This window comes from Pelodiscus sinensis, chromosome 1, assembly GCF_049634645.1.
Source record: "Pelodiscus sinensis isolate JC-2024 chromosome 1, ASM4963464v1, whole genome shotgun sequence".
In the NCBI taxonomy this organism is placed as follows: Eukaryota; Metazoa; Chordata; order Testudines; family Trionychidae; genus Pelodiscus; species Pelodiscus sinensis.
Window position 1 is genome coordinate 184,723,459 of NC_134711.1, and position 15,868 is coordinate 184,739,326.

The following is a 15,868-nucleotide window of genomic DNA, read 5'->3' on the forward strand; positions in this document are numbered from 1 at the left end:
CTTCCCCTGCTCGCTCCACCCATTGCAGTGAAAGATCAGCCAATGGGCTGACTTGTGCTCAGGCCTGCTACTCCACCCACTGCAGCAAAAACCAACCTATGGGGTGATAAGTTCACAGGCAATAAAACAGGCAGGCAGCCCCTCTCTCACTGGGGATTCGCATTGAGTGGAACGCCTGGCCTGATCACCCAGACGCCTTGCATCCCCCGCTCTCGAGTCTTACTGAGTGTACTCCGAGTTGGTCGACCCGAGTGGAGACAGTTTATGAGCATGCGACCGGTACTTGTGTTCCTGCTGTCTCCAGAACTGGTATAACCCCCCCTCCCCCGCCATCATCCCTATCCTAATTGATTTCTTAGTTGTCCTTATTGCTTGTCAAGTGACAGTGGTTAAAAAGTTACTAAGTTTATAAATAGTTGTGGTTTAGGGTTTTTCCTGTTTCCTTGTATGAAGTTGTGTAAATAACCAGCCCTATGGACAATACCGGTGTTAATTCAACTGTTCCTAACCCCTGGGCAGTTATTGGGAATTATTGTGATTTAGAAAAGCCTCAGGGAATTGTTTTGTGTTGTCTGGCAATCTGTTTAATTTTTGTTCTGATGATTGTCGGGCGTCATCAAAATAAAATCAGTTTGTGCTTTTTGAAACCCCCAGTTGTGGTCTCATCCTTTCCGGCATCCCTTCGAACCGCGTGTATTACGGGGACTGACAGTTATCAAGATAGTGCATTTGTAAAATGCACAGTAGTTATCAGGATAGTTATCTGATTCAATGCCCACTGACTCTCCCTTGATTTAATAGAGGCAAAGTAAGATTTCAGAAAATTATCCAAGACTGGATTGCTTGATTTCATTCACATTATCTGGACTTGAATCCCAGATGATGTCAACATTTTGAGTCACGCCCTAAGAGATTTTAATTAAATATCACCACTGTCTGTTCTTATGAGCCCTGCAAGTATTTAGTTTATATTGGTCTTCTCCACTGAGTAATGCACTATGATAGCATTTGTTTGTGAATGGTTTCTTAGAAAAACTTCTGCAAACTGTTAAGAGTCTGTCTTCTTCACACAAGCATATACAGTAATTAAGTTACATATTCACCAGGAAATACATTATATACAAAAAGATCCAAGAGTATAGCATTTTTTCTTAAAAAAAAGACCTGCAAAATTACAGTCCCAAGATATCTGAGGATAACACAATGAACTCTACTGTCAACGTGAATATTGCTACAGTCCAGGCATGTTAAAAAGGTGCTAGACCTTATAAAAATATATGATCACTTGTTAGAAAAAAGCCCATAGCTGAATGTGGTAAGTAAATGAAGAAAATCTGCTTTATGTGACTTTCTCGCCCCCTCCCTCCCCCCGCTGTCCCTTCCTACTGTGTTTTATCAAAATTTCAAAAGTGACCTTTGGCAATGGCTTTGCCAAAGCTGTTAGAGAGATGAGGTGGGGAGGTAGTATCTTTCATGGACCAACTTCCTTTGGTGAGAGGGATAAACTTTTAAGCTACACAGTACTCTTCTTCAGGTCCTGGAGAACTGCTATGTAAGCCTCTCTACCATCAGAGCTGCTGTGCAATCTTCCATGCATCACCTGGTTGCCAAAACAACCTGGAAGTTGTTTGTGGCGGGTGGGGGTGGGAAAGCATCCGGAAGGCCATCTCAAACTGCAAACTATGTTAAGACTCTGACAACCCACAGCAAGAGGTTCCTTTACTGTAAGGGAGAGTTTCAGGTACTTACCCTGAATCTGACTCTGAGGCTGAGGGTTAAAAGCAGTGGTGTGGCTCAAAGAAGCTCGTGGGTTAGGTGTGGGGGCTGGGTGATGTGGGCTGACCCTCATGGCTGTGCGACGCAACTGCTCCAGTTCACTCAGACGCTCTGAAAAGGACAAGCTCCCAGGCTTTGTCTGCTCATCTAGTTTCTGACGATGTCCTATTGTGGGAGGGGGGGGAAAAAGATCAGAAAAATCTCACTGACATTTTTCATGCCTTTTTTTTTTTTTGTGATCCATTGGCAATGTACCTAACTAGCTGGTGGCCCTCTGAAAGTCAGCAAAGGCTCTGGATTAAGAGGAGATACACAATCAATTCATGCACAGTAACATCTCAAGCAGCATAACTCCTATGAGATATGGACTATTAAGAACAATCAGCTACAAGTCACAGTGCTCTATTATCCCTATTATTGTGTATAAAAAAGGAGTATTTAGTATGGCAAGGGCCTCTAAAAAATATATTTCAGCTTCTGTTACCTAAACTTGTGCTGCCCTAGATCCTTAAGTCTTGAAACTCAAATTCTCATAATTCACTGCAATTAGACTAGTGTGTGATATGACAAAAAATACAACTCCAACCCCAAACAAATATTGCTTAGGATGCTTTAGGAACTGCTCTTTACAATAAACCAGAAAGGAATACAAGGAACAGTGTTTAATGAATGGAAGTTATGAGGAAACAAAAAAGCTTTTTTACTAATATTGGGAGTTTCCAAAACATTAAGGGTTAGACTGTCCCCTCCCCTGCTGTGCCCTGAAGAACATCCTCTTGCTTGATAATGCTGATATACTAATTGCTATTGTAAGTAGTATAAACCAGTGCACAATGAACTCAGCCACCATTACATACGAGTTTCAGGGCCAGTATCCGGGGTGGGTGGGGAGAAGCCCCTGTGAGCTTGCTCCAACCTCCTGCTAAAACTTTGTTGCTTTGGTGATGGTGGGAGGGTGGGGTTTGGAGTATGCACGCTTGGGGGAACAGCATCTGGAGAAACCACAAGGCAGTGGAATGGCACAGACACAGCACAGAACTTCCAAAATCTCTTGGTTCAGGTGATGAAAGTTCTGAACAGATCCACAAGGGCAGCATGAAAGGACAACTCTGAGTCATCTCTTTTCAGCCTCCAGGGGGAAGAGAGGAGGACTAATTGTCTAAGAATTTATATATTGTTACCACTTGCCATTGGCTTCCTGTTCCGTAGGACTAAATTCACTATCAAAGTATCTCAACATGAGTGTTAACGCCATGTTGTTGAATGGAAATTAAAGATTCTAGGTCATTGGTTTGAATGTGGCCCAGCTTCATAGTGACCAACCCTCTTTACCAGACAGTTTTTATAATATAACTGTCAATTTTGCACCTGAGACATATCACCAAATGAACAGAAACTGCTTTCTTTAAACTCTCGGTCCCTCACTGTACAAAGCACTCTTTTATGCAGATCTAGCAACACTTTAATCAAGATATAGGGGTTTTTTTTTCCATTCTAGAGAAAAAAGTACATTTAAATGCAGTTCCCAGTAGTTGAAATTCTAAAATTAAATTCTGTAGCTCGCATTATGGCTTCAAATCTCAGTGGCTCAGTTTTCTTCATCCTGCCAGGCCCTTTGGCACAGTTTGCACTTTCTCAGATTCCACACTGCACTATAAATTATCCCAGGGGGAAAAAATTAAAAAGACACAGTATATATCTGTGATTTTATCATTAAGGAGGCTTCAAGGGGGAAAAAATGAAAGACTTTCATCCAACACTTTAGAAGTTCAAACACAACTTTCTTTCGTTTGTCAGTCATGCAAATCTGGATTCTGATTCAAGTCCTTAGCTCATAACACTTGACTTGAATGCAAACACACTGAGTCACGCAAGCTGTGTACATATGTAAAATGTCTCATACAGTCTGATTATACTAAACATCAGCCTGCTGAATTGAAGGCCCTAGAGCCAGGATTCTGAGAAACCCCTACCAAAGCTATTGCCATAATATAAATTATTCTCAATCTGAAGTTCAACTTCAAATTAATCAATTTATGCTTCTAATTTAGTGCTTCGTGTAATGTTTTACCCGCTTACTCTCCCACCTTCTTTTCTGTTAGGTGCCGCTCTCATAATGGCATCACATATTAGTCCTGTGGCCTGGAAATTAAAGGCTTGTCTGTACAGCCCCTAGAAATACTGGTGATCAGTATTTCTGATCCCACTCTGAAGTCAGCAGGATGAAGGCTGGATAAAAGCTGGTGAGATGAGAGCACCTCTTCTTGTTTCAATGTACTTTAAGTACACAGAATGCCAGTAGCTCCAGTACGTAGGGTTCTTTAAATTCCAAATCCTCTTCTTCAGGCCAGGGCTACCCTTAAAAATTAGATTGAGTGATATCTCACTCAAGGCTAGCTATGAAAAAATGTGCACCTTGAGCAATGGAATTCCATCAACCTAACCACCTGTGGAGATGTGGCTAGGTCAACAGAAGAATTCTTCCCTGGCCTAGTACCTCTCTGGGAAGGGGATTAATGACACAGACAGAAACCCCATTTCAGTCAATGTAGGAAGCAATGTGTCCATGTGCAACAATGGCACAGCTGTTGCCACTTTTGTGCAAACGTGTCCTGTGTTAGCAGCACAGTTCAGTGCAAATCCTGCCAGTAGGAGGCACCGTGGCTAGGACAAGGGATTAGAGGGGAATGATTTGAACTTGGAAAATTCTATTGATGTAAATGTTATTTACAAGAATTATGGGATCCCACTGCGTCAGTCTTGAGGAAATGGTCATTTGTTTTGTGTGGAAGCTTTGTAATGGGAGCTACTGAGGTATCACTGGAAACATCATTTCAGGTAAGTGCCACTAACTGCAGAAGTGGGTTTTGGCTTTCCTTTAATCAGCTGCACTACCCAGCATTTTCTACTAGATGACCCCTGCAGGCAGCAATATAAGAACTTAACTTCACAAAGTCTATAGTATGACCATGCAGTATCAGAAAAATATAACTAGTATTTGTTTTCCTAAGCCATACAGATGAATGGGCTAAGCGTTGCTAGAATGGTTTATTTATTTACTAGCTCTACTCTGAGAGGTTTGCATTGGTAAATGTGTCCTCACATTAACCCTTTGAAAGAGGGATTTATTATTATTCCCATTTTATAAATGGGGGAACTGATTCACAGAAAGAAGAAATAACTTGCATAGGATCTTACTGAGTGGCAGACTCCTGACTCCTGATGTAGTGCTTAACAACAAAACCATCCTTCTTCTTTATGCCAGAGTGGAGAATGATGGAACAGGAAACCATTAACAAAGCAGTCCTCTTATACTTTTACAGACCATGAAAATAGTGGTAGTATTGAGTTTAAAGGGAATCCAGTCACAGCACAGAGGCAGAGATAAAATAACAGAGAGGCAATAATAATAAGTGTACATAAAAATGTTGAAGTGATCTGTATTTATAGAACAGAATAATCTGTGGCAGGTCATTTGGCAAAAAGTGATTTGTTTCCTCCCTCACATTGGTTAGTCAGTTTAATTGTCTTCTTGGTACCTTGTGGGCCAGATGCTCAGTCAGTGTCAACTGGTGCAGCTCCATTGATTTTCATGGAGCTACACTGCTTTACAGCAGCTTAGGATTTCACCCTGAGGATCTGATTGTCTTCTCACTCCAGTGGGTATAAATCAGAAGTAACTCCAATGAAATCAGTGAAGTGTCAAACTGAGATAGGTAAGAGGACAACTGGTTCTTGCAGTGCCAAATGACAGATTATATTTGACACTGGGGCCCAATCCTCCATTCCTTGTCTTCTCACAACTCCCATTAATTCTGTTGTGTTACGTGTCCTCTGAACACAAAGCAGAAAGAAGAGGATGGCAGGTTTATGCTATTAATACAATATTTAGGACTTTGATTAGAATAAGAAGGGCATCCAGTCTGCTTGGCTGAATCACTTTTTAAACGTTATCTTCTTTGCACAGAATTTGAAATGAGGTGCACAGCAAAAACACAAACATTGATGAGATTTCTACTGAAACACAACATGAAAGTATTTTTCCTCTTTATGGGGGAAAATGCAGTTCCATAAACTTTAAGAGACTGTAGAGCATTCCGTTTGGACTAGGTCCATCTGGCTGGAACACCATTTTTTGAAAATGACAAAACCAAAATATCTTGTTATCTCCCATATTTTTGCACGTTGAATGTTTACTGTAAATGTTTACTCATTTATGTTTAATGTTGTGGATGGCCACAGGGATACAATGTCAGCATTTCTAGGTGGCTCTTGAGAAGTACAAAAATATAAACTCCAGAGTAATCTTTCTCTAAACCTATTTTATTGTAATAATCATAAATCTTTAAATTTTGAATTTCAGTGTCTAGTGTCACTAAATAATTCTTGCCTGCCTGCACCCCTCTAATGTACTAGAGTGGTGAAAATTCAAACTGATAAAACCAGAAAAAATATGCTTAAATATAAACATTCTTATCCTTCAAAAGTATTTAAAAATAAAAATTGAGTTCTGCCAAGGCTACTCTTAAAATAATATGCAGTCTCAAAGAGAATTTTCAGTGGCTTGAGGTTTTTGACTGGAAAACTTCACATATGATTTATATTTTTTCTTGTTCCCTTTTTTCCATCTGATTCTATAAATGTAAATATTAAATAAGTTTAAAGAACTAAATTATGAATATCACATGTCAAAATACACAAAAGTAAATATCCTCAATCAAACTTCGCAAGCAGCATTTTCCTTACTTTTCTCATATGTACATTTCAGTGATCATCAGTAGAATTTCTTCCCCCTCGATCCATTTGTGTGCATACTGTGAAATTGACATTTACTGATATTAACCATTAAAAGACTAACCCTTCTTAGCCTGTTTATGAGTAAACAACATGACAATGGTTTAAAGACTTACAACAGGAATATCCTTTAGTTTTATATCAAGAGGACAAGATGATTTTTCATAGTTTTAATTATTGTTCCAAGGAGAAAAAGGTGGGTGGAGGCCTGAATCGTGCATTCAATTTAGCACATGGAAGCAGCGATGTTTTTTTTTTTTAAATAAGTACTGTATATTCACGCCCACCCTCTAGATGGTAGTAATATCAAGGTAGATACAATGTTATGCCAAATAGCTTTGCATTACCTATAATTCTGAATAGATTCAGTTATGTCAGTCATCCAGCATACCTAAACTGACCACAGACTTTAGGTGCTGGGAAGTAGGATGTTATGTCTGTTTGACATTCCCTTGACCCACTGCCATTCAGACAGTTATCTAAACTGGAAGGCCTAGTAAAGTCACCTCAGAGTAAAGCCAAATATAAATGGTTTGACGCAGTGACATCATTCCTAGATGAATCTTTTTTGTTTTTTGACATTCACATGGCAAACCTCACCCATATGAGTGGACAGTTTATTTTTGTGGGTATCTGCAAGTATTTATAGATGTCAGATATTCCCAGTATGATCTTAGTATGAGGCTCACGGTATGTCTAAACTACATCCCTTTTTTGATAAATGTAAATTAGACATATCAAAAGTGTAAATGAAGCGGGGATTTGAATTTCCCGTGCTTCATTTGCATAATCGCATCATGGCACTTTTTCGAAAAAGCGACATTTGAAAAGTAAAACCACGGCCTAGCCGTGGTTCTTTCGAAAACAGCAGGCCTTTTCAAAATATGCTGTACAGAAAACCTGCTGTTTTCGAAGAACCGCATCTAGGCCCGGTTTTACTTTCGAAATGGTGCTTTTTCAAAAAAAGTGCCATGACGCGATTATGCAAATGAAGCACGGGAAATTCAAATCCCTTTATCAAAAAAGAGATGTGGTTTAGACGTACCCTCAGACTTCACAATTGTAGCTGATTTTCTGATAGCTCCAGAACTTGTCTGGGCATTTCCATTTCTCCATCCTAATAATCCAACTTGCACACGTGTGAAATTAGTTCGCCATGGGTTTTTTAAATCTCTTGTTTAAACCTATTTTGTTCAAAAAAAGTACATATTGGGCTGACAAGAAGCTAACTGGTATCCAAAAACAAGATTATATCCTACCTAAACTTTAACAAAAAGGAAATTTGATTTGTTTCCCATTCTTCCACCAAAATTTCTACTGAATGTTGACATATATGGATTTTTTGTTAGAAGTGCAATTATTTAATACGTTTGTGATGCTGACAAGCCCAGGTTCCAGTGTATGCTAAGGTCTCCCAGTCTGAATCTCCATTTAGGAGGTGGGACACTACTTTGCGTGGAGAGCTACTCTTCTATAGAAATTGTTACACCACTCTCAAAAAAGGAGACCCACTGATACCAGACAGGCTATATAGTTGGACCTGACCCTTCCTATATGAGGATTGAGACTCCATCAGCAAAAGGAATAAAGACTGTTTTGCTCTCCTCCCCCTGAGTCATGTAAGCGGACTCCTCCCATCAGCTGAGTTTGCATATGTAAAGGGCATAACTGCTCCCCCCCCCAACCAAAAGTGATTGTAACTCTAGGGGGAGGGAGAGGCAAGATGTTTCTAGGCAGGAGATCCCTAGCTACTTAGCCTTGGTTAGCCATAAAGGACAAAGAGTGTTTGCTGATTTTAGACACCTATATTACCTTTTGAAACATAATACTAATTTGTTAGGCTTGATGTGTGTCACAGAGGTCACAGAAGTAATGGATTCTGTGGCTTTCCATGGTTTCTAGAGCTGGCTATGGGAGCCGGCTTGGGAACTACCTGAGCAGCTTGGGCAGCCCCTGAGTCAGGAGCACCAGTGGTTGCTGTGACAGTCTTAGACTCCTCCCCATCCTGCAGCAGGAATTTGGGTGGGTGTGTGGGGGAGCTCAGGGTTGGAGTGCTGGGAGGGGGAGGGCTCCTCAGCAGGGCAACAGGAACGCCCCTCCTTCAGCTCTTAGCTCCATGTGCTGCCTCCACCAACAGGCACAGGTCTCACTGGCTGTAGTTCCCAGCCAATGGGAGTTGCAGAACCAGGGCTTGAGGTGGAAGGGAGGCAGCAGGTGGAGCTAGGAGCTGGTAGTCACTATTTCCCAGGTGCCAGATAGAGCCCACCCCAGCGCTGCAGCCCTTTGCATCCATGGCAACCCCCAGGCTGCCCCATGCCCCCCCCCCCCTGCAAATTTTAGTCAGAGATATATAGTACAAGTCATGGATAGGCCACAGGCCACTAAGTTTTGTTTACTGCTCATGACCTAACCATGACTTACTAAAAATACTCCTGACTAAAATGTAGCTTTACTCAATGGTGGGACTATGTGTGCTTCCTTTAACCTTATAAAAACTCTCTAATTTCCTTTTACTATTTAATAAGTCTTCCTACAATATACAGAGGATTGGTTACAAGCATTGTCTCTGAAGTGAGACCTAAAGCAGAAATGCTGGGGGCGTAAGTGACTGTTCCTTTGGTATCAGGAGTAACCTGCCTACTGCTCTGATTTATGGTACCTGGGGTTATCTATAACAGAGATATGCTCGCTGGCAAGACAGATCAGAATACCCAAGAGGGACTGGGGTCTCTGTGAGTTCATGTTAAAGCTGTTACAGCACTTGAAGCATGTGCCTGTGATATAATTGGCTGGTGAAATCTAAGTTTAAAACTGACAACCAATTTGGAATTTGTGACCTGGTTTTTTATGGTCTGCCCTCAAGTCAATACTCATGCTCTTGCATCACTGTTGGGAACATCACAAGATTTACATGTAAAAATAGGCCAGTTCAATGAAGTAACAATAATTCTACAGAGCACATGGGATTTTTTAAAGAAGAATCAGTTAATGGAAGTCACATTAGTTTGCAAAATTATACCCTCATCTGACTTTTTTTTTAACCTCAAAATATGTACTTAAAAAAGAGCTAATATCTGCCAAGAATGGCTCCCAATACAAGCAACACACTGCCAAAACCCTCCTTTGTTTCTTTATAGTTTGCATTCTTCCTCATGCAGACTTCCCTAAAATATACTCCAGACATGTGGCTAAGGCCTGATTTACACTTAAAAGTTAGGTCAACAAAGCTACTGCACTCAGAGGTGTGAAAAATCCACACTCCTGAGCACAATAGCTAGGCCAGTTTAACACCCAGTGGTGACACAGCTCGGCCTATGGAAGAATATTTCTGTCCACCTAGCTACTATCACACAGGGAGCTGGTGTTCTTACACTGACAGAAAAAAACACTTTCATTGCTGTAAGCTGTATCTACACTACAGGGTTATGTAAGCAAAGCTACAGCACCTTAGCCATGTTACTAAATTTCCCATAGGGTACACATGACCTATGACATATTAGTTAATGCCATGAATAAAACAAAGAGGTACAGACACAAAAACAAAAGTACAAAAAGATAGTTCTGCCCAAAGTAGAAATCTAAAAACACATTCGTTTCAAGCTGAGAGAAATGTTATTCCTTTTCAGTGAAATGATTTTTAAAGTACATGTTAGGGATTGCAAAAGATACCATATCGGGAGCCTGAGAGAGTGCAGTCCTTTAGGAAGTATATACTTCCTGATTCTACCTTGCCTAAAATAGAACAACAAAATAGAAAAAAAAATTCATAAAGTAAGGTAAGGAAAAATTCCCACCTCCCAACTCTCCCTGGCTGTGTCTAGAATGGCAAGTTTTTCCGCAAAATCATCTGCTTTTGCGGAAAAACTTGCCAGCTATCTACACTGGCCGCTTGAATTTCCGCAAAAGCACAGACGATCTCATGTAAGATTGTCAGTGCTTTTGCGAAAATAGTATGCTACTCCCGTTCGGGCAAAAGTCTTTTTCCGAAAAACTTTTGCACAAAAGGGCCAGTAGACAGCAGAGATTTGTTTTCCGCAAAAAAGCCCCGATCGCGAAAATGGCGATCGGGGCTTTTTTGCGGAAAAGCGCGTCTAGATTGGCCATGGCCCACCAATCTAGACGGCTTTTCCGAAAATGCTTTTAACGGAAAACTTTTCCGTTAAAAGCATTTCTGGAAAATCATGCCAGTGTAGACGTAGCCAGGCCTGAGTATAAGTGTAGTTGTGTCGATGGAAAAGCACCTCCATCAACCTAGCTCCTGCTTGGGAAGTTGGCATTCTTACCCTGAATGTCTCTATGCTATGGGGTTATGCCAGCATTGCTAGAATAACCATTTCTCATTCTCTGAGCCAAAATGATTATAACAGGAAATGTGAGTTTCCCCCACTTCAGATATTTATCATTCAAACTTAGATAGCACATGCAAACATAATCCTCTTCCTGTAAAAAAAATTAGCTATACTAAATTTGCTACAAACAAACCCACCCTTTGGATTCATTGAGTACATGGGATGCAATGTAACTCACAATAGTTTTGCTGTGCAATTGTTCAGAATACCTGATTTTTCAGTAAGATGGCTTGAACATTTTCTTCTTTGACTTAACAGTCCCTCCATGGTAGGAAATGTTGTACACAAGCAGGATTCCATCTCATTGAGTGCTCATACACTTCTGACTAATCTTGATTTTAGACTTTTGCACTGCTTTCACTGCCTTCATTTTCTTCGCAGCAGCAAAGAGATATAGTAAGCTGCTATATAGTATGTTGAAAGCAGGGCCTCTGAGAAGTCTCCAAATGGGATACAAGCAGGTTATTCTTTAAGCTTGTTTTCTTTGGCTTGGTGTTAGCAGTACAGAATGAGTCAAACAGTATTAACTTTCAATAGGGAAGTGGTGTGGTCAACCAAAACTGTTTGCGGCTAGATTGTAAAGATAGGTAGAGCAGGTAATGAAGACCAGCCCATAACGCAGTGTGTAGGCAGGAAAGGAAGGCAGAATCAATTTGGATTCTTCGCAATTAAGTTGATGTGACAGCCTAAACTTTTCTGCTGGTTTGTGTATTAAGGTTACAAAGTAGCCTTAGTTCTTTGCCTCGAACTGTTATACTTTGGATGAAAAGTTTTAAGCTGTACAAAGAAATGAGAGCATTTTCCACCACTGGCCTGTTTAATTTCCTTCCCATATCTCCCCTTTTCCATTTGTACATACTGCTCCTCATCTGTTTCAGGGCTAATAGATGTGCTCTCTGGGTATATCTAGACTACATGCCTCTGCCGACAGAGGCATGTAAATTAGACATACCAACATAGTCAATGAAGCGGGGAGTTAAATATCCCCTGCTTCATTAGAATAAAAATGGCCACCACATTGTGCTGGCTCAGCTGTTTGTCGGCACAAACTGGCAGTCAAGACAGGGATTGATTGACAAGGAAAGCCTACAGGATCGGTCGGCAAAGGCTTTCCTTGTCGACCAATCCCCGTCTTGACTGCCGGTTTGTGCCAACAAACTGCTGAGCCAGCACAACGTGGTGGCCATCTTTATTCTAATGAAGCAGGGGATATTTAAATCCCCGCTTCATTGACTATGTTGGTATGTCTAATTTACATGCCTCTGTTAGCAGAGGCATGTAATCTAGACATATCCCCAGTGATATCTGAAACAATATTAGCCTGAATATTGACAGAGTGTGTGGCATGTCAGACAAATCTTTCTCTTTCTCCAGAGATAGATGTACACAGCTTCTTCTATACACCATTCTCTTTCACTTAGAACACAAAAGTCAACTCCTCTGGCACAGTCCATTGCACAACTAACATGTGAATCGCCTGGCCCATATGAAATACCTTTACACATTTGTTAAAACTCAGTTACTTAGGCAAAAGGCAAAAATCTGAATCACCTAGAGAACAGAAATCCTTTCCCCAGAACTTGTTCATTACAGCGTATCAGAGAAGGATAAAACAATGACAGCCTCCAGTGTTTTCATATGTGTCCACATGAAGGAAACAGCAACAGCTTCTGATAACAGAAGACAAGCTAAGCTATGACTGCAGCTTAAAAGCACCTTAGCTTCTTGAAATGAACCACAAGGTGAAAAACATGGCTGCTCACTGAAAAACAGAGAGCTATGCAATGCATTACCCTGGATGCCTGCCATTCAGTTACACCTTTTAACTAAGAAAAACTTCTGACTAATCATGTCTCCAGAAAAGCTCTGCACTGACAGCAGATTGTTTGGAACAAGACAGCACTGTACAGGAATACTGGACAGTTTTTGCTTTTTAATTCTAGTTCTCTGAAGCACTCCCCTCCCCCCACAAGTCCCCACTCGTGGGAGAAGTGACAGGGCCTGAAATACAGAAGAACAACTGATGTTCTGTTGCAAGGAGGTGGAGAGAGCAAGTGGACTGCAGAGATGCTGTGCGGTGGGACTTGTTGGTACGCATTTGGCTCACACCACTGAACTTAGCTCTCAGCAGCAATGCAGAAGGCACGTGTGGGAGAATGCAGAACAGGATAGAGGCATCAATAGTAAGTCCACAAACTACACAGATCCATTGGCTAAACATCCTATGCAGTGGGCAGGTAGACAATTTATATACTACTGCCTGGAAACTGCAATATTTGCTTGCACAGCGCATCCTAGGCTTGATTCCATTTTTCCTTATTCCACAGAAGGCTGCTACACAAGCTTAGAACCTCTCATTAGCTCAGGCCTTAACTCAAGGGTGAGAATATGGTCTTTAATGGAGACTGGAAGACTAAAGAAAGGCAAGACAGAAAAGTCAGAGAGTGAAAAGGCCCAGCCTTGAGCAGCCTCAACTCACTGACTTCAGGACTGAGTCGTAAGGGAGAAGGAACAGTCACTAGCTATATAGCCAGCAGTCTTAATTGTGGACTTTCATTTGCCTGCTAAAGTAAATCTATTGTGTTACATAAAGTAACTTGATTAGAATGCATATTAAACACTGTTGCTTACACACAGAAAGCCAAGTTGTTATTTCCCTATTCTCCTCTGGAAAAGTCAAATGATATACTTGTTCACTAGCCTTAATAATGCAAGGTTCTCCTTGGATAAAAGATGCTCACCTCTACTCTGTGTGCTGCAGAGGTTCGGCAGTGGTGCAGAGTCAGCTGATGAGGAAATGGAGTATTTACTACATTTTAGGTAGATATTTTCAAATGTATTTGTACTGGCCTACCTCTGTTCCCATTCACCTTATTGAGAGTTTTACTATTGACTTCAATGGGAGCATAGTTAGATCAATGCTGAACATATCTGACCATCCCAGAATACAAATACAAATACACATAAGCACTTAAAAACATTTACCAAAGAGAACAACAGTTGTAAAAGGAAATACACTCTACAGAAGTAACGTCAACAAGAATGAAAATATTTAAGATAAATTGAATGACTTGCTTGTTTTAGATTTAAAATGGAACTGTTTGAAGAAAGATGGATCAAGCTGGAGTAACAGATGGTTACAAAAATAACTGAAATAACTGTTATAACAAAGTGTATTCTTACTGCAATTCATTTCCAACTTTGCCTCAACTCTGCTGCTATATATTTGACATTCTCTCAGGGTATGTCTACACTACAGCGCTAATTCGAACTAACTTAGTTCGAATTAGTTCATTCGAACTAAGCTAATTCGAACTAACGCATCTAGAACTAAAAACTAGTTCGAATTAGCGTTTTGCTAATTCGAACTAGCGCATCCACATTAAGTGGACCCTGAAGCGGGGTTAAGGATAGCCGGAAGCAGTGCCGGCAGGGCATCAGAGGAGGACTTAGAGCGTGGAGATGCTGTCTCAGGCTAGCCGAGGGCTGTGCTTAAAGGGTCCCGACCCCCACCCCGGACAGACAGTTCTCAGGGGTGCCCCGCTTGCAAAGCAGTCCTGGCTTGGAGTGCCCGGACTACCCACACTGGGCACATCACAGCACTCGGCCATCAGCCCGGCTGCACTTGCCGCAGGCTGCCATCTGGGGAGAGGGAGCAATTGGGGGGGCTGCAGGAGAGCTTCCACCCCCAGAAGCCCGCAGAGCCAGCCCAGTCCTCCCCATCGGGGGCTCATGCCCCATTCCTCCCTCACCTCCTTCCACTTACCCTTCCCTAGCCCCTCTTCTTGATGTACAAAATAAAGATAACGTGTCTTCCAAAGTGGAATCTGTCTTTATTGAACAAAACTGGAGGAGACTGGGAAAAGGAAGTGGGAGAGGGGAAGAGAGAGGGTGGGAGAGGGAAGGGCAACTACAATGATCAGGGGTTGGGAACAGGTCCCATATGAAGAGAGGCTAAAGAGACGGGGACTTTTCAGCTTAGAAAAGAGGAGACGGAGGGGGACAGGATAGAGGTCTCTAAAAGCAGGAGTTGAGTGGAGAGGGTGCATACAGAAAAGTTTTTCATTAGTTCCCATAAAGAAGGACTAGAGGACACCAAAGGAAAGGAATGGGTAGCAGGCTTCAGACTAGTAACAGAAAGTTCTTCTTCACAAAGCAAAAAGTCAACCTGTGGAACTCCTTGCTGAAGGAGGTTGTGAAGGCTAGAACTGGAACAGAGTTTAAAGGGAAGTGAGATCAAGTCATGGAGGTTGGGTCCATGGAGTGGTATTAGCCAGGGGGTAGGAGTGGTGTCCCTGCCCAAGGTTTGTGGAAGGCTGGAGAGGGATGGCATGAGACAAATGGCTTGGTCACTGTCTTCGGTCCATCCCCTCCAGGGTCCCTAGGGTTGGCCGCTGTCGGCAGACAGGCTACTGGGCTAGATGGACCTTTGGTCTGACCCAGGACGGCCATTGTAAGCTCAGGGCTCAGGGTCGGGGGTCTCAGTGGACCCCCTTGATTCTCTTGCACACCTGCTCCTGGGTGGCCAGGCTGGCAGCTATCCTGCCCAAGCCGGCCACTTTCCTGTGCCTAGTGCGGAGATCGTGGACGAGGTCCACGATGTCCGCACTAGCCCAGGCGGGTGCCCGCCTCTTGCGGTCACAGGCAAGCTCCCGGGAGCCGCCAGCCTGGTCCCGGGAAGAGGGGGAGGGCTGGCGGGCATCGGGTGGGTGGCTCGATCCGTGCCAGGTGCAGGGTCTGCTGGCTGGGTGCTGGCAGGCTTGCACCTGGCACGGGCACCGTAGCCATCCCGTGTCCCTTTAAGGGGTCCGGGGCCGGGAGGGGGGCAGACGAGTTTCCCTGGTGTTGGCCAGAGTGGCCACCAGGGAAACCTGGGGAGGGCTAGCCTCCCACTAGTTCGAATCAAGGGTCTACACACCCCTTAATTCGAACTAGCTAGTTCGAACTAG

The 15,868-nt window shown here is 42.4% G+C and overlaps 1 protein-coding gene across 6 annotated transcripts in view; it reads right to left on the reverse strand.

The window, feature by feature from the left end:
- The window catches only part of RUNX1 (RUNX family transcription factor 1), a 249,714-nt gene that overhangs the window by 38,688 nt on the left and 195,158 nt on the right, over positions 1 to 15,868 (reverse strand). For 5 of the 6 annotated variants that reach the window (XM_006126006.4, XM_075911467.1, XM_075911486.1 and 2 more), the window contains one exon: positions 1,750 to 1,941. The exons of the other annotated variant lie outside the window; for it this stretch is intronic. In XM_006126006.4, the coding sequence (XP_006126068.3) occupies positions 1,750 to 1,941 (192 nt within the window). The remainder of the gene's footprint in view (positions 1 to 1,749; positions 1,942 to 15,868) is intronic. 6 annotated transcript variants of the gene reach the window in all.